Source organism: Parathielavia appendiculata (assembly GCF_033297405.1).
Source record: "Parathielavia appendiculata strain CBS 731.68 unplaced genomic scaffold N657scaffold_4, whole genome shotgun sequence".
NCBI classification, from domain to species: Eukaryota; Fungi; Ascomycota; class Sordariomycetes; order Sordariales; family Chaetomiaceae; genus Parathielavia; species Parathielavia appendiculata.
This window is the reverse complement of record NW_026944223.1, coordinates 1746229-1770608: the sequence shown is the minus strand read 5'-3', so window position 1 is coordinate 1770608 and position 24380 is coordinate 1746229. Positions and strand designations below refer to the sequence as shown.

Sequence of the window (24380 nt, the reverse complement as noted above, 5' to 3'; positions counted from 1 at the left end):
ATATTCTCAGCTAGATATTCTCAGCTAGTGCCAATGTTCGTACCGTGGTAGGTGAATTGTTCAGCAGTACGGTAATTCATGACGGATACCTCTGTACCTTACCAAGGTCGTATTGGGACCCTTGCTTGCATGCAACCACCCTTGGCCCGACCGGCCCCGCGGTCTCTCAACAGGCCCTCCCCGTCCAAATTTGACGGGCGACCGGCCATGGAAGAACGGCGACTTTTGCACTTCTCTCCAAGGAGCTCGACACAATGCATTCCTGTGACTTCAGGTCGTGACCTTCCTACCTTGGGCTGCTGAATATTTCAACACCTGACCGATCCCGCCAGGTCATCCACTCCTTCAAAGCGAAACTTGACCTGTTCCTCCACTTCGCAGTCGTATTCCCTCCAAAACCTGGACCTCGCGCCTGCGACAGCGACACCCTTCACCTGAGGCCGCCGATTGAGTCGTCAGTCAATTGTCACTCCGCTTCGCCTGCTCGCTGGACCTGTCCAATTATTTCGATTACTGCCAACTTCTCGGCCTGAACCGAGTTTCTCAACTCGCCCTACATCGTTGCCATGAGACCCCTTCTTTAGACGCACTGCCCTACCAGCCAGCTCTTGAGCATCCACCGCAAGACTGTTGAACTACGGCCATCGCTGCCGGGCTCCGACCGTCGCAGCCACTCAATTCCTTGAGATAGTTTGGGCAAGATATTTCTTCCGGTTTAGGTTGCATTACCAGTTGTGAACGAAACTACTGGCGCAGGGCACAGACAGCTCCTCGACAGCACCATGGCATATAACGGGCAATATGATGGGGCTCCTCGTGGACGTCAATATGGCGGAGGACCGGGGCCGGGACCTCAACGACCGCCACCCCAACGACAATACCCACCAGGGCCCGGAGGGCCTCAGCAGTACAGCGCGCCAGCCCAACAGCAGCAGTACGATCAGTATCAAGATGGGCATGGCTATGATGAATACAGGAATGGATATGATCAGGGCTACGACCAAGGATACGCTGGACAATACGACGACAGGGGTTACGGTAGAGGAGGACCTCCGAACCAACAATACCAGCAGGATTATTACGACCCCGGTCCGAATGCACATGGAAGAGGAGGCCGGCCGATGCCTGGTGGCAGAGGAGGTCCTATGAGGCCTCCGCCTGGCGATGCCGGTCGTGGAGGCCCTTACCCACCTCGCGGCGGAGCATATGGCACGGGTCCAAGCGGTCCCCCAGGGCCTGGGGCCCGGGGCTATCCTCCACCTGGCCGTGGCGGTCGACCAGGCCCGCCTGATCGGGGCGGCAACCCGGATCCTGGCTGTAAGTGTGGCGATCTTTGTGAATGCCGGTAGTGTCGGTAGTGCAGCGGTATGCTAATACCTTCCTCAGCGAACCGAGGACCAGCCATGGGTGGGCCTTTCCCCTCGTTCCCCGCCGCACAGGGCATGACGGACTCGCAACAAGAGCAGCAGCTTGTTGCACAAATGGGAGGTATGGACATCTCGGGACAGAAACCGGGGCCAAGGGGTCCAATGTCTCCCCCGCAGCACCGAGGACCCATGCGTGCCCCTCCCACCGGGTACGGGGGACCGGGACCCATGGGACCTCCTCGGGGCCCTCCGCAGGCCTATCATCCGCAAGATTTTCCCGACCAACGACGTGGGCCTCCTCCCCAAGGACCCGGATTCGGGCCTCAAGAAGGCGCGTACCAGGAGGAAAAATTTGGGCCCCCTCCCCGAAGCATGACAATGCCGACGAGAGATCACATGGACATGCGCCAAGGCGGCCCTCCTGTGCGACGGGATAGCGCCCCTTACAATGGCCCTGTCGGCCGCCCTATTCCGCAAAGACCAAGCACCGCTCAAGGTATGCGCCAACCGCCTCCGAGAATCCACCCTCCGAACAGCAACAATCCTCCTCTCCAAGAAGGATACCGGGAGCCTCCGCAGAGGATTGGTCCCGACTCGGCCTACGGCCAGGATCGCCCTGAATCCATCGACAACTTTTACGACTATTACGGCAACAATGAGGGGTACCCCGCGCAGAACCCTCCATCCGCCGCGTCCGAGCCTCCGAATTTCGATGCCATGCCCACGCAACGACCTAGGAACTCTCTCGACAGGCACATGCAACCCGGCCAGCCGGAGCAAGCCCAGCGTGGACCAGGCAGATACCCCGAGGTCAGGGCAGCAAAGTCTCAGCCCGACTTGCGCAACTCGCAAACGGCCGTGTTCGAGATGGCGGGCGACATCCCTCCCTTACCTACCCAGCAAGCAGTCCAGCATCCAGCGCCTTTGCCCAGTAATCCGCAGTCATATAAAGGGCAACCCGGGCCGGCTCTCGGACCGGGCTTGCCTCCCGGTCCAACCCCATATCGACCTGGCATGCAGCCTCCGCCTCAATCAAGCCCTAATCAGGACAGTCTCCCCTCGCATCCTACACCCGTCCGCCCGGGACACATGCCTGGCTCGATAGTGAACCTCAATGACCGCCCGCCGCCAGTCAGGAACTACAGTGGCGGGACGAACTACAGTGCCAACACGACCACTCCACCTGCGGGAGGTTACACTCAAGGACCGCCTCCTCCTGCGCAACAAGCAACCAACCCACCTGCTGCGAAGCCCGTGGAAGCCCCGGTTACGATTGAGGAGCTGGAGCACTTGCGTGCTGTGGTGAAGAACGACGCAGGCGACCAAGCATCGGCTCTCCGGCTGGCGAAGCGACTGGTGGAAGCCTCCGATGCGCTCGTTCCCAACCTTCCCGACCCAAAGGCTCGCGCCCGTTCCCGCGAGCGATACCTCGTCGACGCCCATAAGATTCTCCGCAAGCTCGAGAAAGCCAACAATCCGGACGCCATGTTCTTACTTGCCGACTGTCTCGGCCGCGGCCTCTTCGGCAGCGAGCCCGACAACGCCCACGCCTTCTCTCTGTACCAGTCGGCAGCCAAGCTTGGCCACGCCGCGGCCGCCTACCGCACCGCCGTCTGCTGCGAGATTGGCAACGACGAGGGCGGCGGCACCCGCAAGGACCCGCTCAAGGCCATCCAGTGGTACAAGCGCGCCGCCACGCTCGGCGACACCCCGGCCATGTACAAGGTTGGAATGATTCTGCTCAAGGGCCTCCTCGGACAACCGCGCAATCCCCGCGAAGCCATCAGCTGGCTCAAGCGCGCCGCCGAGCGCGCGGACTCCGAGAATCCGCACGCCCTGCACGAGTTGGCTCTGCTCTACGAAAGCGCCGACCCCAACGACGTCATTCTCCGTGACGAGGCCTACGCCTTCTCGCTGTTCAAGCAGGCCGCCGAGCTCGGGTACAAGTTCAGCCAGTTCCGACTGGGCTGTGCGTACGAGTACGGTCTTCTTGGGTGTCCTATCGATCCTCGGCTGTCCATCATGTGGTATAGCCGCGCCGCGATGCAGGAGGAGCACCAGAGCGAGCTGGCGCTGTCCGGGTGGTATCTGACGGGCAGCGAAGGGGTGCTGCAGCAGAGCGATACCGAGGCGTACCTCTGGGCCCGGAAAGCCGCCATGGCGGGGCTGTCCAAGGCCGAGTATGCGATGGGGTATTTCACTGAGGTGGGTATCGGCGTACCGGCAAACCTGGAGGACGCAAAGAGGTGGTATTGGAGGGCTGCTGGTGAGTTTTATCGCTGGCCCTTGCTGACTGGCAATTTGCAGAGATAAGAAGCGCTAACGGTGACACGGAATAGCTCAGGACTTCCCCAAGGCGAGAGAACGGTTGGAGGACCTCAAGCGATCGGGCAAGAGCGGTCCGCGTGCCAGGGAGAGGATATCCAGGAGCAAGATCGGGAAGCAGCAGGAGGGCGAGTGCTCTGTCATGTGAGCGAGTGTTGACCACAAGGGCCTGGTTTGCCCTGCTCAGTGATATTAGAGCCGGATATGAGGCGGAACAGTAATAATCGGGACGGCGTTGGCAAGACGGCGGGGGCAAAACGGTCGGATGCTAGTGCGCTGGAACATATCGGGTCGGGACGCGAAAGGTGGGGAACGAGTGAATGCCTGGTTTCGAAGCCAAAAACATCGGACGTGCTGTCATTGATTGGCAGTGGCCGCAAACCAGAATCTGTTTGTCTGTACGGAGTAGTTGTACGAGATGAAGAGTCAATTGGGCAATTTCGAGGCTTGGGTTCAAGTTTGAGACAGAATCCTTTACTTTCCTATCTCATGTTCCGTATCACGGAGACCGAACTGTGGGCCTAGTGCGGAATTTTCGTTTGTTTGGTCGAGCATTGAGGACTGTGAGCATCACAGGTTTTGCACCATAGTAAATTCACCATGGCTGGGTGAGACCCAAGAGGAATATCAGATTCGCGTGCCTAGCCTTTATATAGTACAATAAAATTCACAAACAGATCCTTCTCTTATCAGCCTATTCCGAGTGAACCAAGCCATCAACCAACCAACTCCGATGGTGCTGATCCAAGCGACCAAATCCCAACCATGCCTTGCGGCTAGCCGGTCTTGTACGCCAAAATCGCTCATCATCGTCATCCTCATTCTCATTCTACTTCGTGACTTCGTTCATCAATCATATCCACGTCCGGGATACACCCGTCCAGGGAAGAACTGAGACCTGAAAGTCAATCCAAGTCCACTCCCGAAATCGGGGATGTATCCTTCAATGCCGTCATTGCCGCTCAGCAGCGAGCTCTGTCCTCTCCAGGCCATACCCTCTCGGCGACTCAGCCAAGAGAAAATGTATCCCTATCCTCCTCTTGAGTCTCGATCCTGCACTCCCGGTGGATTAATCTCCATGGGCGGACAGCCCAGTGCAAGAAACAAGACGACCAACAAACCGATGACGGCCAACCACCCCGTCTCTTTCTTGATGTTTTCTTCGTTTCCTTCGTGTTGGGGAGCATCCTCCGTCTGCCACTCGTCGTTTACATCCTCCGCCTTGTTTTTCTTCTTTCTAGTCTTCCCACTCTTCTTCTTTTTTGGTTTCTTTGACCCAGGCTTGTTGTTGCTGTCGTGTGGTTCGAGTGTGGGGAGTCCCAATGATCCCTACTCGTGGTCCTTGAACAAGTCCCTCACGTCCATCCTCTGCCCCTTGCTCCTCACCACGCGCTGCCTGGAGATGTGCAACGAGCCGCCGTTGCGCTCGACGCTGAACTTGCTGCCCTCGGGCTTCACGCCCCGGTCGACACCATTGACGCCGCCACCCGTTTTCTCGCCCTCGATTGCCTTTGGAGCGCCCTTACCCCTCTTGGCGCCGTTGACAAACATTTCAACCTTTCCAACCTTGCTGTCCCCGTCGCCCTCGTCACAACCCTCGTTGGGCTTCTCCGCCTGTTCGGCCATGACCCCTTTCTCGGTGTCAGTGTTATCATCCTTGTCACCGCCACGCGAGGATGTGTAAGCCTGGCCGTGTCCGGAACCCGAATCAGCGGGTTTGCCGCCGCCCGAGGCCTTGCCTTTCCCCTTGTCTTTCTTGTTGGGCGCAGCATTGGAAGCGTCAACTGTGGTGCCGTTTTCTTGCTCCGAATCGTCCTGGCTGATTACGCTTCTAAAGAGCGCCATGGTTGAGGATCCAGCTCCATTCTGAATGTTGTTGCTGTGAGGGACGCTTGCTTGACCGTTCGCGGCCTCCTCTTGGGAAGGAGCGTCAAGGACTTTGCCCTTGCCTTTGTCCTTTCTCGGGGTGGCGTTGTAGATATCATCCCATGGCACCCTCATGTCTTGTTTCTCGGTGGAAACGGGAGTGGAAGGTCGAATTACGAGTTGTCCTTTTTGGGTCTCGGTGGCGCCGTTTGCGAGGCCGGATGGGGGTGGCATGGCTTGCCCAGCTGTCTGCTGCGTGCCATTGCCCGTCGCAGCATCGGGCAGGGGTGTCGAGGGGCGAAATTGAGTCTGCGAGCCGACAGCAGACCGGTTCTTGTTCTTGTTCTTCTTCTTTTTCTTGCCCTGTGGCCTCGATGGACCCGGATGGTCTAGTTGCTGCAAGGAATCCGATTGAGCCCCCTGTATCGAGAAGGGAGGCTGCTGGATGGAGTTATCGGGGAACGGCGTGTGCTGCTCATGCGATGGGGGATGGGACGGATTGTTAAATGGCTGAAGCACCTCGTTCGGTGGCTGCCAGAATGGCCTGTGTTCCACCTGCTGCGATGGAATGTTTGTGTAGGACGCTTGAGCTCTATCCCATGACCCGGAAGAGCCATTGTCTTCGATCCAAGGGAGCTGTCGATTCTGTCCAAACCCCCGGCGACGAATCACAGTGCCATTGTAGTCTGCATCGAGCCGGACATCTCCCGGGTTTCGGAGGACCCATGATTGGGGCAACTGCCACTCAAACCCGGCTCCAGAGGGATTAAACTCCCCATTGGCGGCTGTACCGGAGACTTGGTTGAAGCCATAGGATCCGTTCGTGAACTGCTGGGATGGAGCATGTTCAAGACGGCCATGACGATCGGTTTCAAAGGCCTGGGCAGCCATCAAGAGGTTATGAGCGGCTTGGTGTCCGTTTGTCTCATGTTGGGGCGCTGAGACAGCGGGCTCAGCTCGCTCAGAGGTTCGGACAGGTGATGCAGTCCTTGGGGGCACTATGTCTCTAAAAGTAATGCGCCAGACAGGACTTCCCATCTTGACTCTGGTATGGTTGGGGATAGTCACCACAGGCTCGGCTGGCTCCGGGGTTCTAGTGCCTGGCAGACGGACCCGGATGCTCATGCTCCCAGTGGTGCTGTTTCCTCGAGAGGCAGCGCTCTGGGTAGGCGACGGTTGATCATCAAAGGCCGCCTCTTCAGACGGCGGCTTGGTCTGCACAGACGTCTCACTGGAACTGGGAAGCCAATGAGGTTGAGGGCCATTCGTTTTGAATTGCTCGGGCGGTGCTGAGAACCGTTGCGGACCGGCTCGCTCGAACCCAGCGCCATGGTAATGCGCTCCGGTTCCCGGTAGCGGACGAGGGCTGCACGGCATTGGCCCTGGCGGCCTCGACATGTCCGGCCAGCCGGTGTGAAGGGGCGGGCCAAAGGGACCATGCGAATGTTGTCCATAGGACATCACTGACGCTAAGACTCGGGGAGTAAATGGAGGATTACCCTGATGATAGTGCTTATAGAGAGCGCCCCAATTCTGGTAAGGCGAGACAGGGTATAGGGGGGGAGCCTGGTGCATCATGCTTGTTGTGCGTCCGCCTCCCGCAACTGTCGGTTTGCGAGCTGGCATCTGCTGGTTTCGATGCCGCGGCGGTGTCCTCCTCAATGTCGATGAGCTGCTGGGGCTCAAGTGCGGTGTCTTATGGCCCCCGTTTTGGTGTTGCAATGGAGTGCTGGGTTGCTCGCATGGCTGCCGAGCGTCCGGAGAACCCACCGAGAGCGAACTTCCGCTGCCGCCAGCCGATGGATTTTCTGTGTCTGTTACCGAATGGCTGCGATGGTTCCCGGGCCAGTGGTAAGAAGATCGGTGATGCTTGGAGTAATAGGGGTAAGCAATCCTCGCTCCATGCAGATGGGGAGCTTGAATGGCTTGTCCACGCGTCGCCGTGAGGGCACGCACCGCGCTATCGTCACTGGTGTAGGTGACGTAGGCATATCGGGTGCGAGCGTTGGTGTGCTTCAGATTGCAACCTTCGACATGGCCCCATTGACTGAAGTATTGGACCAGACTTTCAGCAATTTGACTCGTGTCAACGCCTTCCTCTCGGGGGATGGCATAGACATGGACGCTGCGGGACATCCGGCTGCAGCGCGGACATGGGCAGGCCGAGAAGGAGGCCATAAAATCAAGGGGAACATTCGAGTTCCGGCAGAGGTCAGGGCGTGATCCGATCAGGGCACGAGTGACATTGCGGGCGACTGGGGAGCCGGTCGGGGAATGGTGGTTGAAGGTGTTGTGAGTCGCACTGCGCTGCTGACTCTCGTCTCCGGAAACTTTGCCGCGCACAATCGTTTGGTGTCCAGCAGCACCCGTGGCCGGCACTATAGGCTGCTGGGAGCGGCTCGGCAGCCGCGAGGGACCTGAGTTCTCGACCCCAATGCCACGCGAGGCCGCGGAAATGCCTGCGGGACCTGCACGGACCGGGCCGGACTTGGAAACGTGGTGACTCTTCCTCGAAGGCTCGTCTGTGGCACCTGCAGCGGAGCCAAGACCATGTGGCGGCCGTTGCGTCTTCACTGGAATCGTTCCATTCGCGATCACCACTGTGGAGTTCGCGCTATAGACAAAATCCGAGGTGTCTGCTGTGGACGTCTCGATGGCAGGCGGTGGCAATGAGTTCGAGCGACGCCTCGGACGGCTGTGCGCGAGAGCGGCTGCGGCCTCACCGGAGAGCGAGATGTCATTATCTAGTTACAGTCAGGAAGTGGTCTGGGTCCAAGAGCAAGACATAAGCTAGAAGAGATACTCACCATCTCGAGCTCTCGGGCGCGACGGGCGGCCCTCGGCCATGTCTTCATAACCTAATCTCACGGCTCGGCTTGCCTGGGTATCCTGAGCCGGCGGCGGCAACTGGTAGACGCGGTACCAGTGCTTGAGAGCACCGCGGAGGACGTTCAATGCTTCTTGGCTGCAGCCGTGGATCTTCTCGTGATCGGCCTGGGTCAAGACCTGCAGGATATCGAAACTCGGATCCCACATGGACAACCTTCTCCGATTTTCGTAGTGGGTGCACCAATCGTAGGCCCAGTCATCAACTTCGTTAAAAACTGCGACATCCAAGCGGTCCTTTGCAATCGCGGCCTCATTCTCGTCGCAAATGAGTTGAAGGACGCGCCAGAGGTTCCATGCGCCACGGTGCCAGAGTTCGATGGTGTCGAAATACTGATACATGTCCTCCCAGGTCTCGGGTCGCACGACTTCCTGCGTCTTAGACCCATGTTGGGCCCGGAGGGCAACGGCGTATCGACGGACTTGCCCATCGTCCCAGGCAATCTTGCGACGGGGATGGGCAGTGCCGCGGCCCAAACAACGCTTTGCCCTCTTCTTGGAGAAGACGCATGGCGCGTCCGCGGGTAGGTTCCAGTAAAAACCCATGAGAGGTTGAGGAATCTTCACGAAATTGGACGTGACGCCCCATTCCCAGCCGATGCCGGATGAGAGAGGCTGGCGGACTTCGTTGAAGGGAGTTTGTGCCATGTTGACTCTGGTGTTGCCTGTCGTCGCAAGCATCAGCTCAGCCGATTGGTCTTCAGAGGACACTGTGGTAGGCATCCGATGTCTGCTGAATTGGGAGAAGGGATGTACTTTAAACGTACCGAATCGAAAGCAGCGACGTAAGAGCAGAGCGACAAGATAACAAGGCAGTTCCAAAATCGTGGTCGGGACAAGTCGGCCAGTGAGAAAGAAGGAATCCAGACACCGGAATGATGTTATTCTGCCAAACGAGAGATGAGAAGAGGGTGACTGATTGTGTGGGAAGTCGGGGGAAAGCTGCGCAGCTTGCCGCGATGGTTGGAGGGTAGAACAATAAGCTTTCAGCTTTCTTGGTGGGCACAAAAGCGATTGTCCAGCCAGTGACAATGCGATGTGAACCAACAAGGCAGCCAAACGAGTGTGCTGAAGGAAATTGGTTTGTGAGAAGGAAGAAAGAATCGAGTGGAGGTGGAAGAGAGGATGTTTTGGATGTGGTCGAGCGAGTGGAAGTGGAAGAGAAAGGGACCGGATGGGTCGTAAACAATTGACCGCGCGCATTCACAACGCGCCCGAAAGCAACAGCGATAAGGTAACCGATACGGTCACCAGTGGGACACTGAACATGTTCTCAAGCTCCCCCAATGCATGCCATGAGCAAGCTTCCAGTGGTCTCCTAAGTACCCCAGCAGAGGGCAAACCAGGCCCTGAGTCCAACTGTCCGCCGCCTATGTGGATGGTGAGGAGGCCGGTTTGAAGCGATCAACGACGCGCGGCAACTCAGGTCACCTGCATCAGAACCAAGCGATCATGACGTCCAAAGCAGAACTTAATCTCTCAAGAGAAAGCAGTGACACCAGCCTGTCGTCTAAGGGTACAATGGAGTGGGGAAAGTGATCATGAACTGACGGAGGAAATGCCCTCTTCCCAACTAAGACACACCAAAAAAGAGAAAGACACATACAGAGAAGTCAGTTTAGCTGCCCTTATTTGGGCAGGGCATTGAGCATCTTCAGAATCTCCGACTCGTTGCCTCCCGCAGCGGCCTTGCCATTGTTCCAATCCACGACCTGCAGAGAATGGCATCAACATGTCAGTCAGACTGCAGCAAGCCAGAACAAACGCATCCAGAGCAGCAGCAACAACAGGAGAACATACCACAGGCCTCTGGAAGCTCTCGGAATTTTCCTTGAACTTGCGCAGGGCATCCGCCTGGTCCGTAGCGCCCTTGACAATGGTCGGGATGCGCTGCTTGCCGACGTACTCGAGGATGGTCTGCAGCTGGTCGGCGGTGGGCGGGGTCTCGGTGATCTCGAGCTTGAATTCGGGGCGGCCCACGGCGTTGGTCTGGGCCGTGTGGTCGCTGGCCTGATCCTCTGTCGAGGTCTCTGAGGCGGCGGCAGAGGCCTGCCTGAGCGCCGCCGCGAGCCTCATGGAGGCTGGGGAGCTGGCTTTGTGGAAGAGGGTGATGATGTCGAGGGGCTTGTGCTGCAGTCACGTGTTAGGGCTTTGACTTTGGCAAGTGGATGTCGTCTCCGAGGGAAAACAGCTCCATTGTTCTCACAAATCGAAACATCTTGAATTATAGCTCTGTAAATTTTCAATATCAAATGTGGCTGTCTTGTGGCTTCGGGGTCCGTGGTCCCTGGCGATGAATGAGCAGGCAATGATGTTGACGCGAGGTTTCTCGGGACAACGAAGCTCCCCATGCTGGCAAGGAGCTTGGGCCAGACGGCTGAACATGGGGCTGTAGCGGCTTGGCAACGGCTTGGCGATACCCTGGCGAGTCCGGCTAGATTTCCCGAGACCCTAGTTGCGGCTTTCTCAGAAGTTTCTCAGGACCATCGCATCATACCCGAGCTTCTTGCATTGATGTTCGAAGACTGCATCGCATGCTCAAACGAATCTGGAAAACCTACTACCTACGAGCCAACTACCTGATATTCGCGCATGGTCCTGGCAGCTTGTATGGTGCTCGGATGGGATGAAGGGTCTACCAAAGCCCACGTCTCCAGCTTTCCTCCTTCGCCTGAGACCACAAAAGGCTTTCGTTTGATGTTCAGATCACTGCCTTTTTCCTTTCCGGATGTTACACGTGTACGTGTATGACGTACATGCGTGGGCGGTCCCTTGCCTTCCGCAAGTTCTCCCCACTATGTGTGTCTGGCGTGGGCGGGATGACGTACATGTGTAGAGCAACACATGTCACATCACACTCCAATAATTAAAGGAAGCTCTTGTAATAGAGGGTTCACATCAGCAATCAAAGCGATCACCACTGACAACATTCTCATCATCCATGAATTTATAATGTCAGGTCAATCGAACGTTGGAAACAGCCAGGTCTATGAGGCCGGTGACCAGCGGAACCCCAAGGCGTCCGAAATGGGATCTGGTACCCGGTATCATGAGGGAACTGCGCACGCACATAAATCCAACGACTCCAGTATGCCCGTCCTTTTCTGTTGCAAGACCTTGCAGCACGTTGCGCGATTACTAACAACCATCAGAGGACCAACGGTCCCTGGCTAACCGAGCAGCCGCCGAGGTGAGACTAGCAAGTGCCTCATCACACCCTATACGAAGCTGACGTTGTACTATAAGAAATCCTCAGAGGCAGAGGAATCCCAGGAGACAGCATTGCACAAGAAAGACCCGACTCTCCCAGTAAGCCATGCTCTTTCAGAATCTCAGCAGTGACAAGAGGGTTCTGACCCTGCCAATCTGGAACAGGCCAACCAGCATGGGAACAAGCCGAGCCGTGGGGCGGATATCGATGCTGAGCTGCAGGCCGAGGATAAGGCGATACTCAACAAGAAGGGCGGCCAGAACATGCCCGGCAAGAACATGTAACGAGCCAATCTGAGTTGCGAATGTCATGGATGCGATACTGCCGAGTTTGAGGGGCCTGATCTAAATCAGATTGATCATTTTTTGCGACTTTGGCCTGGATGCTCACCGCTTTGTTGGAGTTGGAGGTCATGGTGAAGGGAAGCAGGGGTGTGTTACCCGAGCAGGTTGGCCAACAAGGTGCACCGCCGAACCCGCACCTGACAACGTAACATCATGACCCAGTGTGCACTTCCCTTTCGTACTCAGTATAAGATACAAGAACTACTCTGAGTCCGAGCGAAACCACTTCAATTCTCCTCAGCGAGTACCGGCAGCCCAAAATTCACTGGATCATCACACATCTCTTTGGTCACTGGAGATCTCTGCCCCGACGCCAATTGGCGGCTAGCGACATAATTCATCCTGCAGTGAAAACATGACTTCTACCGACCGTCCTTTGCCGACTGCGGACGCCGCCTCGGCTACCTTAAGAACATTCCAATGCCCTTCTGATTTGGACCTCAACCCCTCGTCAAGTCCCTCGCCAGTAGAAGAGCCAACAATACCTCCCACCCGCGACACCGTCACTGTCCACACCTCGCTCCTCTTCGACCCCATCCAAAAAGCCTTCCTCGAGAATCTCTCAATCCTGATCAACACCCGAACCGGTGCCATTGTCCGCCTCCACAACCGCAATACCCCCGACCTCCCGTCGACTATGTCAGAGCGAGACATTGATCTCCGCGGCAAAGTAGTCCTCCCAGGCTTGGTCGACTCGCACACCCATATCTTCCTCCACTCGGACAAGTCCGTACCATTCCCCACCTTCATTCCTAGACTAAGAACACTAAAACCAGTCGATAGAGAACGCTTCCACTCGCAACAAATGCGCGACCAGTCCCCCATCGAACGCATTGTCCGCGCCACCAACCACGCCCGCGCCGCCCTGCTGGCGGGCTACACGACCTACCGCGACCTGGGTACCGAGGCGCTCGGCAGCGCCGACGCCAGCTTCCGGGACTGCGTCAACCGCGGGCTGACGCCCGGCCCGCGCATGTTTGTCGCCACCGAGGCCATCGCCAGCAGCGGCGGGTACGAGATCCGGACCGAGAACCGGTATGCCAAAGGGTCTGGGTTGGGCCTGAGTCTGCCGCGGGCCGCGGATGTGGCCGACGGTGTGGATGGCGTAAGGGCCGCGGTGAGGAGGAGGGTGGGCGAAGGGGCCGATATCATCAAGTTTTATGGGGATTATCGGAGGCGGGTGATGCGGTTCCCGCCGGATGTTCCTGGACCTGGGGGCAGGGTGCTGTTCCCGCCGGATAGAAGGGACAGGAACCCGGCCGTAGCGCTCTTCTCGCATGAGGAGATGGCTGCGATTGTGCGCGAGGCTAGGTTGGCGGATGTCCCCGTTGCTGCGCACGCCGGGGACGCAAAGACGGCGGTGACGGCGGCGATCGCCGGGGTCACGAGCGTGGAGCATGTGTTTGAGGACTCGGCCGGGGTGATGGATTGGTTGCTGCAAGAGCTGGTCAGGAACAAGACGATTTGGGTCCCGACGTTGGCAACCGCAGAGTTTTACTACGCCGGCGAGGAGAAGTTTGAGAGGTGTAAAGCGGCGATCAAGAGGGCTTTCGATCAAGGCGTGCGGGTGGCTGCAGGTGGGGACACGGGCGTGTTCAATCATGGGCGGAACGTTAGGGAGTTGGAGATCATGATGGAGGCGGGGATCCCTGTCGAGGATGTTCTCGTTGCAGGCACCTATAACGGGTGGCACGCTTGTGGCGGAGATGCTTGCGGATATAGGTTTGGGTGGTGGGACGAGGGGAACCAGGCGGATATTATTGCGCTGGATGCGGACCCGAGGAAAGACCCAAAGGCGTTGCGAAAGGTCAGTTTTGTCATGAAGGACGGGCAAGTGTGGAAACGAGACGGACTGCCGGTGGGCATGATCTCTGCGGCACAGTGGCCGGAGGAGGATGAAGGGTCGAAGGCGGAGGAAGGATTGAAGGTGAAGGAATCGAAACCGAAAAACAGCGTCCCAGAGTCGTTAGCGACGTCTGCAAACTCCACATCTAGCACACCATCACTTGGTTCGACTCCTCCTAGCTGGGTGGTCAGGCTGTCGGGGAACCCAACGCCGGTGGGTTCTGATGTTGGGTGGGAGACCCAGTCGTTCGACGTATAGTCGACAAGCGAACCACAATTTTAAGCCCTTTTTTTGGAACCCCGGCATTTGGGACCAATGGGAGACGTCTAGCATGTGCCGGATCTCAACCGGTCGTCATTGCGAGACACTCCTAGCGAAGATATGTCCAATTCGTGAGCACGGATTCAGTACAATGCAGCATCCTTGGCACGAAGGGACCTTGTTGGAGGTCAGTCCGGCCGAACCTCTTGGGTGGTTCAACTTCGCTCGGGCTACAACAAGTATGTTCAAAATGTCCTTTGACCGCTGTGCTGACTCTTCAGAAACGCCATATAACCCCCAAAGAACATGGGAACTTTTCCAGCTCACCGAGGGAGTGTGCCCCTGTCGCCAGACGAAGCATCACCGCACAGGACGTCTCACCGGCAAAGAGTCTTTCACCTTGCAGTGGTCTCTGTGGGGATCCTGGCACAACCGCTTGATGAACTCGTAGGACATCGATGGGGACAATACTCAAACACGTATCACTGTGGTATCCGTCTTGTTTCCCCTTTCACTTAGTTACCACAGGACGCTGTCCGTCTCGCAAAAATCCACAAGGCAAAAGCGGCCGTGTAATATCAGTGCCCCTGCTTTTGCGTCCCGTTTACCTAGTCTTCGGAATCATGGCTGCAAGGGCTCATAGGCATTTCTTTTGGTGAAAGGTCGATGCTGCTAAAGTAGGTAGGTTCCCAATCGCCAGAGGTTGATTAAAGAACAGCTCAGTCACGTTGCAAAGGATCCAACTGTCCAACTGAGTGTCCGCCATGGCACACATACGTGAGTCAACATGCACTACCAAGGCGGGAAATCGGTCACTGCAATCCAGGTCACAGATGACGACTCACAATTCCCTTGTGAGGATTGCAATCTCTTCGCCTTGTCGTCCAACCAGGGGTCCGCATTACGGCACGGTATCACCACCTTGTCACAGCATTAAGCAAACAGGGAACCCGTGCCCAAGTTGCACTCTGTTACAAACAATAAAACCAGCACCACGTCCACCCAATATCACCCCTCAGATGCCCGCTGGTCTCTTCTGTCAGAGATGCGCTCAGCCTCCCAGACAACAGACCAATAGCAGCATCCAAGCGCGACCCAGCCAGCTATGCGCCTCCGACATGGGACAACACCTCGCTGTTCCTCCTCGGCGAGCGAACCATGCTTCAAGCCAACTTCTTCAAAGTGTTCCCGGAATATCTCGAAGCCACCCCTAAGCTCAGTTCCAGGGCGGGCGTTTATAGCCCGAATCGAGACCTTACCGTCACTGCCGTCATCGGGCCTAAGAGGTCGTTCTGTGTCACGCGCAAGACGGCATACTGAGAGGTACAGCCTGGGTCAGCTACACCCTCACACTGCCCACGTCCAAAGGACAGCTCACGGAACCTGCCCTCGGTGGTGCTCTGACAAATGCCCGGGTGCGAAACGACAATACACGTGACCGATTATCCGGTTTTGAGACACGACTCTGGTGCACTGCCCTGCTGAGATCTTTACCTGGCAGAAGTACGAGGACAAAATCATTGCTGTAGTGTATGGGGCGCTGGGTGAGACGCATGAACTCCTGTTGAAGCGAGGCTTGCTGGTCATCAACAAGACCCCGCTTCCATACGAAGCACCGATGACGGCAACTGGCTTGCCCGAGTCGACCTCCCCCCGTCGACCGTCTACATCCCTGAACTCGCAGCACTTAATTGGAAGTGCCTCGACTCTCCCCGAGCTCCAGCCGACTCAGAAGCCGCCTGGCCCGCCGCAGGCCATGCCTCCACAAATAACACCTATGTCCAGGCTCCTCTCACCCCAACCTCCCTCTTCGCCTCCGACTACGGCTTCCACTCGGGCACCCTGCTCTACCGTGGCCACTTCACCGCGACGGGGACCGAAACCTCGCTCACGCTCATCACGCAGGGCGGGACGGCCTTCGCCAGCGCCGTCTGGCTCAACAACACCTTCCTCGGCAGCTGGCCGGGCAACGCGACGGCCACCTCGCACCACGACACCTACCCCGTCCGGCTCGCGCCCGGGCAGCGCTACGTGCTGACTGTCCTATCGACGACATGGGCAACCAGCAGAACGGCTCCTCAGCGCCGACGAGATGAAGACGCTCCGGAGAATCATGGAGTACGGGTTTACCATGTCCGGCGGCGACCCGCCCGAGATCAAATGGAAGGTGACGGGAAATCTGGGTGGGGAGGAATATAGGGATAAGGCCCCGGGACCGCTGAATGCAGGAGGATTGTTTGCTGAACGGCAGGGGTTTCATCAGCCTCGTCCGCCGGCCGAGATGTTTGTTGAAGGGAGCAGCCCGCTGAAAGGGATCGATAAGCCGGGGATGGGGGGTTCTGGACGGAAGAGCTGGATGTGGACATTCCCGGTGAGATTTGGATGTGCCGTGGAGTTTTGAGTTTCCGGAAATTGATGCCACGGGCGCGTCGGGGAGGTATCGCGCCTTGTTGTGGGTGGATGGGTTCCGTAAGTTGCGTTCTCTTGTCAGCCTCTCCCTCTCAAATATCGCCAATGTCTCAACCATCTGTTCGGTTACGACACCGCACAATCCCCTAGCCTATCCTCTGATACAAATGTCGGGTACCTGCATCAAAGCCTCCCTGACCTGGCATATGCCCTTCTGTCGTACCACCCGAGCATGACAAAACTGACAAGCCTCTCGCACGCACAGAATTCGGCCGCTACATCGGCCCGCAAACGTCATTCCCAGCGCCCGAAGGCATCCTCAACTACGAGGGATCAACACGATCGCCATCGCCATCTGGGCGACTCAGCCTGGCGGGGCGCGGCTATCGAGGTTGGCCATCAAGGCGGGCACGCCCGTCCTGAGGGGCCGGAGGCCAGTGGTTAATGTTGCCGCACCCAGGTGGACTGAGAGGCCTGGGGGGCGTACTGATAATTCCATTTTCTCTTTGACTTTGATTAATAGAAAACAATCGCTGAATATTTCCTTTTTCGTTCCCTTGTCTCTGGCGTGCTGTGTAGAGTAACTGAATCCGGTATGTCGTGCATGTGCCATGCAGTGTTGCAGTCCCGCATACCTGCATGATCCGTGAGGGGCAGGTAGGAACAGGCTTAGCGACCCCCAGGGCGTCCAATATTTGCGGTCACTTGACCTCAGACAGGCGCCGCCTCGTCGTCATCAATGTGTTCCGGTCAGCGATGTCTCGCTTCACTCCCGAGGGTCAGATTCGGCTGTGCCTGGCGTGGGTAGCTGGCCACTTCGGGGGGCGGCACGGCCAAGACATTGATGACCGAATGCGGAGTGCTTAGGGTTGTGATTGTCGGCGCCAGCTTGGTGCTGCCAGGTTTGTGTCAGGCACGAACAGGGAAAGGGAGATGAGAAATTGGTGAGGCGGTTTCTTCGTTGAAGATGATGGCAGGTGAGCGAGACTCTCTGAACACCCCTTTCAGGTTCACCGCTCTTGTTGAATTGAATGCCGATATGCCTCCAATAAGCAGCGTGATGAGACATCGATGATTATCTCCGGTTGAGGTTTCAGCGTAGAAGGAGGAAGCAAGGCAAAATTCTTCAGCCGATGCTAGATGCAATTTCTTTCTTGCCACGGGTGACCCTCGATTGCAACAAGTCATCACGCCGGTGCGACGTGATGAGCTGAATATGGGCAGCAAAGGGATAGGTAGAAATGCGGGGCAAAATTGCCGGGAGCGAAAGGTGAGCGGGATTGGAGTCAGCTAACCCGATTCAATACCGGGCCAAGTCACGCCAAGCATCACCAGATGGGTGTGGATCGGTAGAGCGGCGAATCCGAGCATCATGTAAAACTCGCCAGATAGCGGGGTGGGCAACGTCCCAATCGGACGAGACGGGGCTCTTGGGTCTGGAACTGGGCAGTGCTCTAGGTGAAACATTTGTGAATATAAAGTGTGTGGCAACCTGAGTCAACAGCTTGAGAAGCAGCTGATCACCGGAGATTACTCCGTAACCATAATTAGACGCAGGATGTGAGACGTGTTGCTGCTCGACTTGAATAATCATATGTGCTGTGAGTGTGCTTTGCCAGCGCAGCTGGCGACTTTTAGTTATATCTAGTATACATGCCAAAAATCAAAGCGCATGGCCCAGACCCGTGGTATCATTGTCATGTATCCCGTCCATCCATCCGTCCATGACTCCGCTAAATGCCAATAACAAAGGAAACGGTGCAGTCCGTGTTGTATCTAACCTTCCGTCTCGGAATCCATGATTCAGTACCATATCCAACCTGTGAAGTGAACCCCAACAGTAGCAACCCAACGCCGGTAGTATGCAATGCAATGCTTGTCCGACTACCCAAGCCAGATTAAACCCAAGATAATCGAGGATAGAGAAGATGTGCGGTCTCCATCAAATCTCCCACGTCTCCTCCTCTCCCGCCAAGGGGTTCGAATCGACAAACACGATACCCCTCCTCTTCCACCCCCCACGGCGAATGAAGTACTCCGCATCGCCGTCCAATAGTCCCGCCGAACCGGCTAGATGGTGGGTCCCTTCGGGGCGGGGGCGGGGGCGGGGGCGAGGTGCGGGCGCCGGGGCCAGGCCGCCAGTGTTCCGACCCATCATCTCGTCGTCCGGACCCGACCAGGATGACCCGCCGCCGATGCTCAAGCTGCACTCGCTGCTCGCGTCGCTTGGCGTTGGTGAGGGAACTCTCCTCCGCCCGGATTCGTTGACATTGCTGATGGTGGCACTGGTGGTGCGAGTGGGCTTGTTGTTGAAGCCAAAGTCGAAGCCATCGTATATGACCGTGCCGGAAGAAATTGGGTAGCGTGGAAGCTGTGATGGTGCTTGGCGGAGTGTGTGACTGGAGCAAACGTGCCGCAGCTCATGCGATTGGTACCGTTTGGAGCTCTGCTCCCCAAAGGCATCGCGGAGTGGTGGAGTCGGGCCATGGGCCAGAGAGGGCGGGTGTAGGCGGAGGGGATCCCAGTCGATCGACATCTCTGTTGTCCGACTGCTAGTTGATGGCCGCCGAGTGCTGTTGGAATCGAGCGAGCTGGCGTCGCTTGGAACGTGTCGGTGGTGAAACATGTCGTCCTGACGGTTGAGGAATTCCGAATAATTGTTGCTCCTGAGGTTTTTGTGACTCCGGAAAGAGCGGAGGAGGTGGTGAGTTGAGGGAGAGTGTATGCCGCACAACATCACGCGAATGGGTAGCCTTAAGTGGTTGCTCGGAGTATGAGCGAGACTGCCGATCTAGTCTGCTGTAGGCCGTTGTCTATTGGGGTTGGGCCTGTTCATGGCTCTGTTTGTTGGTGAGCCTGGAAGACAAAGGGTTGGGCAAACCAACCGGCCGGACCGGGAGGGGGTTGAGATATTATAAACAAGCAGGTCCGGCATTCCGAGCTTTGTGCCTGACGACAGCTTCTGGGGCCATGGTGCCGATCGCCCGGCATGACGGAGACGGTGCGGTACCTTGCAGGGCAGACAGAATCGGACGACTACCATACGCCGTATTCGGGCTTTCGGAGTGTGGCTGACTAGGAATGACAAGTCGGGTGTGACACACTGAGTGATAGCTGCACACCATCTCAGCCATGCTGCATGGGCGGCCACGGTCAGGGCAGGGGCCGGCGAGGGGTGCCTCAGCAAATCGACTCGGCGATCGTAGCTTGATGGACAAAGCCACCACATCAGCAACGCAAACCCGTCAAACAATACGAACGGGACCACGTTTCCCGTACCAACAAGACCGCGGCAGGCTCCTGCTAACACAAAGAGCCACGTTCCTGCGCACTGTTCCTGTCACTGAACCCGCCGTCAATAAGAAGACGCCGCTGATTGAGACCATCGATCCTTCGCGTGTGGTTCATACCCTCGTAGTAGGAAACTGGATTGACGGACGGATACGTCATCCAGCACTGCAAAGAAATCCAGTGGAGATTTTCAACCCCACTGCCCTTCCTTACTACACTAGCGGGACAGTAGGCCCGCCCCACTGTGTGACACTGGGAACGGCTTGCATTCACCAGCACGCTGGAATCGTCGTCGCTTGGACGACCCGAGCCTTGGCCGACTTGACCCGCCTGTATTTACAGGCAACGGCTGGGAAAACCTTGGAGCAGTGAACGCCAAAGTCACGGGGCGGGTCTTGTTCAACGGCCTGAGCAGATCGCAAGGCGCAGAACAGTGAGAATCAGCAATCGCAAAGCACACCCGCATCGACATACAACTTCCTTCGTGTTTGCCCTCACCGCCGGGTCTTCAACCTGAGGATTATTTGCTCCGCCTGAAGTGTGGCAAACGAACCGCATCTGCTCATGGGACCTGAAAGCAACCCTCAGCAATTCCTTTGAGCGAGATGACATTCTGAGCCTATGATTGGCAGATTCCGAATCGGGCACCAGCCACCGGCAGAGGTGTCTTGTTCCAGCAGTGTGGTTGATCCGGAGATCCCTACGTATAGCGCGATACCTGCGCGCGAATGAGAGCTGCTGCTGCGATGCTTGCTGGAATCCCGAAGCTTAGTATGTGTGTCGTGCATCGAAACACGACAGAGGCCAACGCAGCTAACAGGAATCACGATCATCACTCTATCCGAAGCTGGCTGTCAGGAACAACCGGCTTTGCGTGGAGCTTTAAACGGCCATGGTTGCGCTGCTGCGCTCTTCCTCGAGTTCGAGAGATAGTTCCTGCCATTGGTGGGTGATTAGTGATTACTTAGATTCGTTCCGGTGAACGATGAGCATGTCGGGGTTACTGGTTATCGCTCAGGACCAGCTAGTTTCGTGTGAAACTTTGCAAGCGGCGATGGTCGCGATGTTGCGCTTGGTTGACATCGAAAAACCATCTGCATCAAAGGGTTTGCGATCGCACCGCACGATGGCCTCGGGAGCGGTCCAGCGGATTACTCGGTTTCGGTTCGATGGCTTTCAGATTCTGGCTTCGGGATTCGCCATTGGTCTGACTGTGTAATCCCATCTGTCTTGTCAACATTCATAGGCTTCCATTTGATATCGACACCCCGCAGACTTCCGTCTGCCTGATGTATCCTTCCTGACTCGCATGATGGTGCTGATGTCAACCAAGCCCCTAAAAGTAGTCATGGACAGGTACTCTGACTACGAAGGACCCCAACCTTCGTCGATGCTGCGGTGTCTGGGAAACGAATGGTCCCGCTTGACCGTTCACTGGTCGTGGCCCGCGACCGATTCGAACATGAATCGCCACCGGACGACTGTCCGGCCAGAAGTGCTGGGATGCTCCCTTCTTTAGGTTATGCTATTATCTCCATCGACGCATCGTCGTGTAACTTTGAAACAGAAGGGATTCGAGCGTCCCAATGATTGCAAGCTGATCGAAGCATCAACAAGTGAGTTATGCTCTCGACATCCCCCAGTCAGCTTCCCCTCATTCTTGCACTCCAATGATACATGGACAACTGTTGTGTGTTCTCGACTTCATGGTTTCGACTTTCCAATCACCCTACAAGTAACAAATCCATTGTGCAGGCCAAGCTGGCGGCCGTAGGCAGATCTGCCTCCCTTTGACAACAGGGGCCTGCAACTTTCCGGCTCAGACATGAGCGATATGCAATGAAGTTGTAACCACGCTGCTGTGGATATATTGTTGATATTGAAAGCCATGGACCGACAATGGCTCCTGATATCCGGACGAACAGCTTCGTTACACCAGCCATTGTCCTGACCTGCACCTGGTTTCTGTTCCCAGCAGCGGCTGGGTGTTGTGTGTACTTCCCCGGCGCAGGTGTCGAAGAGGTATGGCGGTCGAGATCAATGATCGGCGGTGCTGCCTAAGTCGACAGCATTGAGGCAGTCCTGGGCGATTTGTGCCCCCGTATCAGCTTCTTTGCTGCAGCCCCAGCCCTGCCCAACAGTCCAACCAGACTGGGCCGGCATCGATGACGATCGAGAGGTTTTAAGCATAACCCGCGATCGGGAATTTTTCCTCCTGAGGTGGAGCGAAGCGGCGATATGCATTCCTGGCATAGCCTCCTCCTCTTGCAGTCGAGTTCAATTGTCAATGGTTCCCTCACAAGATACCGTCGCTCTCGCCCTTCAGTCTCTTGACACGCTTCTGCTCCCAATTATCAATGTCTTTGGCGGCCAACCTCTGTTCAGATCAAGCGGCACAAGTCAGCAAGAGCCGTACCTTTGCCAATCAACCGGACCACGCCTCGAACTCGGGTAGGTAAACGCACGTAGTATTCCTCTCTAATATCGACTTTTCTGCCGGCCTTGCCCACGCCGAGCTCCTCCTCGCGCGTCAGCTGCCGAACCTTCCTGTCGTGTCGCTCGTACCGGATAGCCGTAGCGGGCGTTAGGACAAAGGAGGCGCCGACAATGACGCTCATGAAGGGCAGGCCGAAGAGTAGGAAAGGGTGCTTGGCCATCATGGAGCGGTAGCGCGCGCCAAATGTGTTGGAGTCGGCCGCGGAACGAAATTTGCGGTTCTGAAAGACTGCCATTATTGCTGATAATGGAGGGACCGGATGATTCAAGATAGGAGGGAAGTTGAGGTGTTCCAGGTCGTGGTGCAGATACAAGTTTGGCGGCCTTGAGCGGAAGATTCGCGCTCGGAGTTCAAATTCCCAAAGCGGAGCTTGCCAAGGGGTTTTGGGCAACAGGAGGTTGTGGGGAGAAGGGTTAGGGTTCTCCCGAGCGTTCAGGGGTAAAGAACAAAGTAAACAAACAGATGCTTATGATGCGAGCGGCTTGCGATCAAACGACGACACATTTAAGGGTAATGGTTAATGAGGGCGAAACAAAGGACTTACTTAGCGTATGTGTGGCGCTGAGAGTCGCTGGTGACCCCGTGGCACGAGAAAAGAAACTCATCCCAAAGCCCTGGGTTGGTGACCAGCGCTGTTGACCTTGAGGCTACCCGACTTGGGAAGCGGTCGTTGTCGTTGAGATTGGAAGTTGAGGACATTCTCCTGAAACACCGGCTGGTGATTACAGGATGGGATTCTGTTAAAATTGTGAAGGCTGCCCAAGCCTCGCTTTTACTGGCTCTGCCACTGTTGGAAGTGAGGATAGTGGAGTGTGGTTACGGGCAACTTACTCGGCGCCCAATAACCACCTCTCATCCCACCTGATTTTTTTAGTTTTCGGTTTCTATTTTTTTTTTGCCTACCTTAGGCATTGAGCACTGTTGATTCCGTCTAAGGCTACGGCTGACCACCTACCTGGGCACTTCCGAGGATCTGCCCTTTGTCTCCTTGCCCTAACCTTCAAACGAGGCGTCATCCAGTGTCCTTGCTGCCATAATGATGGCTGTGACATGACCATTGTCCACTCTTACCTCTGACATACACTGCATCTCGGCAACCTCAGTTAATGTTACACGTGGAAGCCTGCCTCGGAACAGATGCAGAGTGTGTGAGACGGTGGGCATTCTCTAAGTTATGCTGCACCTTAGAGTCTCAGTAAACGACACTAATTGCCTCCTTTACCTTGCTCCAACTCAAAACCAGACAACTATTTCGGAGAATCAATGGAAGTGAGGAAGTCCAACACTCCAAAATGTTGTCACGCATGAAACTACGAGTTCGTACTTTGCTCGTCTCTGTCACAATAAGATCTGCATTATTCACACAAAATGGAAGTGAGGAAGACGGCCGAGAGTTAAATGGTCTGACTTGCGCCTAAGTTTCGCAATCCACCTGATTCTCGCCAAATTCGTACCTAGGCCAGCTAGATATCTCTCAGGCGTTGCGAGTGTCAAGAGTAAGGGAAAGCTCTCGGACCCCACACGGAATACTAGGCCAAGGTGTTATTCGCCATTGCCCTCTGTCACATACTGGGGACGCAGGACGCACAGCCGGATCGGCGGCCAGAGGCAGAAGGCAAAAGATATGGAATGTTCTGGCGATTTGGGTGGCCTCATTGTTTGCCCGGCCCTGAATTCGGGGATTACCTCCGAGCCTTTCTGGTTGATTCATGGTCATCCTGGGCCGGCTGTCTGAAGTTCAAAATCATGGCCAGGTCGTCTCATGAGACTGAAACCTGGAACACCTAACCAGCCAAAACCCTTTGCTGTGGAAATGGGACGCTTCACTGTGAGGGCGGCCTTACCTTGATTCAAAATTTAAATCGAGAAGGAGGTACCCCGGCGGCCTGGCCAGCTTCTCGGCGGGCTGGTTTCTCAATCATGTCAGCCCAGTGTCGGAGCTTCATCAATGCATGGGAGTCAAGATCCGTTGATTACATCCACAAGCCTGCAGACAAATACGGTGCAGCTAAGCCGGGTCTGCACATATGTTGTTCCATCCGGTCTGAATTCCATTCTCCCGCTAAGCGCCGACCAT

The 24380-nt window shown here is 56.4% G+C and overlaps 10 protein-coding genes across 10 annotated transcripts; 6 read left to right on the top strand and 4 right to left on the bottom strand.

Moving 5' to 3' along the window:
• Window positions 1-1442: 1442 nt before the first annotated feature.
• Window positions 1443-3840, top strand: N657DRAFT_570339 (HCP-like protein; the record flags this gene model as incomplete). The annotated part of the gene is made up of 2 exons (XM_062788725.1): window positions 1443-3633; window positions 3707-3840. 2 exons carry the CDS (start codon window positions 1443-1445, stop codon window positions 3838-3840), a joined length of 2325 nt encoding a protein of 774 aa, XP_062649088.1.
• Window positions 3841-5021: 1181 nt separating this feature from the next.
• Window positions 5022-9092, bottom strand: N657DRAFT_633168 (uncharacterized protein; the record flags this gene model as incomplete). The annotated part of the gene is made up of 4 exons (XM_062791195.1): window positions 5022-6795; window positions 7027-7091; window positions 7515-8302; window positions 8366-9092. The coding sequence occupies 4 exons, from the start codon at window positions 9090-9092 to the stop codon at window positions 5022-5024; spliced, it is 3354 nt and encodes a 1117-aa protein (XP_062649087.1).
• A 980-nt stretch (window positions 9093-10072) lies between these two features.
• On the bottom strand, window positions 10073-10662 carry N657DRAFT_680048 (DUF1687-domain-containing protein; the record flags this gene model as incomplete). The annotated part of the gene is made up of 3 exons (XM_062796241.1): window positions 10073-10156; window positions 10245-10574; window positions 10651-10662. 3 exons carry the CDS (start codon window positions 10660-10662, stop codon window positions 10073-10075), a joined length of 426 nt encoding a protein of 141 aa, XP_062649086.1.
• Window positions 10663-10940: 278 nt separating this feature from the next.
• On the top strand, window positions 10941-11995 carry N657DRAFT_644179 (uncharacterized protein). The gene is made up of 4 exons (XM_062792707.1): window positions 10941-11532; window positions 11597-11634; window positions 11691-11753; window positions 11820-11995. Exons 1-4 carry the CDS (start codon window positions 11289-11291, stop codon window positions 11937-11939), a joined length of 465 nt encoding a protein of 154 aa, XP_062649085.1. The 5' UTR covers window positions 10941-11288; the 3' UTR covers window positions 11940-11995.
• A 359-nt stretch (window positions 11996-12354) lies between these two features.
• On the top strand, window positions 12355-14103 carry N657DRAFT_655346 (uncharacterized protein; the record flags this gene model as incomplete). The annotated part of the gene is made up of 3 exons (XM_062794593.1): window positions 12355-12370; window positions 12467-12725; window positions 12783-14103. The coding sequence occupies 3 exons, from the start codon at window positions 12355-12357 to the stop codon at window positions 14101-14103; spliced, it is 1596 nt and encodes a 531-aa protein (XP_062649084.1).
• An 837-nt stretch (window positions 14104-14940) lies between these two features.
• N657DRAFT_644176 (uncharacterized protein) lies at window positions 14941-15670 on the top strand. The gene has a single exon (XM_062792706.1). The coding sequence runs from the start codon at window positions 15265-15267 to the stop codon at window positions 15424-15426; it is 162 nt and encodes a 53-aa protein (XP_062649083.1). The 5' UTR covers window positions 14941-15264; the 3' UTR covers window positions 15427-15670.
• On the top strand, window positions 15523-16316 carry N657DRAFT_362990 (uncharacterized protein). Its single transcript, XM_062786992.1, has one exon. It carries the CDS (start codon window positions 15725-15727, stop codon window positions 16142-16144), a length of 420 nt encoding a protein of 139 aa, XP_062649082.1. The 5' UTR covers window positions 15523-15724; the 3' UTR covers window positions 16145-16316.
• On the top strand, window positions 16317-17239 carry N657DRAFT_363051 (uncharacterized protein). The gene is made up of 2 exons (XM_062786993.1): window positions 16317-16592; window positions 16781-17239. The coding sequence occupies exons 1-2, from the start codon at window positions 16489-16491 to the stop codon at window positions 17097-17099; spliced, it is 423 nt and encodes a 140-aa protein (XP_062649081.1). The 5' UTR covers window positions 16317-16488; the 3' UTR covers window positions 17100-17239.
• A 1218-nt stretch (window positions 17240-18457) lies between these two features.
• N657DRAFT_570484 (uncharacterized protein) lies at window positions 18458-19252 on the bottom strand (the record flags this gene model as incomplete). The annotated part of the gene is made up of 1 exon (XM_062788736.1): window positions 18458-19252. The coding sequence occupies one exon, from the start codon at window positions 19250-19252 to the stop codon at window positions 18458-18460; it is 795 nt and encodes a 264-aa protein (XP_062649080.1).
• Window positions 19253-22102: 2850 nt separating this feature from the next.
• On the bottom strand, window positions 22103-22538 carry N657DRAFT_680044 (uncharacterized protein; the record flags this gene model as incomplete). The annotated part of the gene is made up of 2 exons (XM_062796240.1): window positions 22103-22183; window positions 22272-22538. 2 exons carry the CDS (start codon window positions 22536-22538, stop codon window positions 22103-22105), a joined length of 348 nt encoding a protein of 115 aa, XP_062649079.1.
• Between the last annotated feature and the right edge of the window lie 1842 nt (window positions 22539-24380).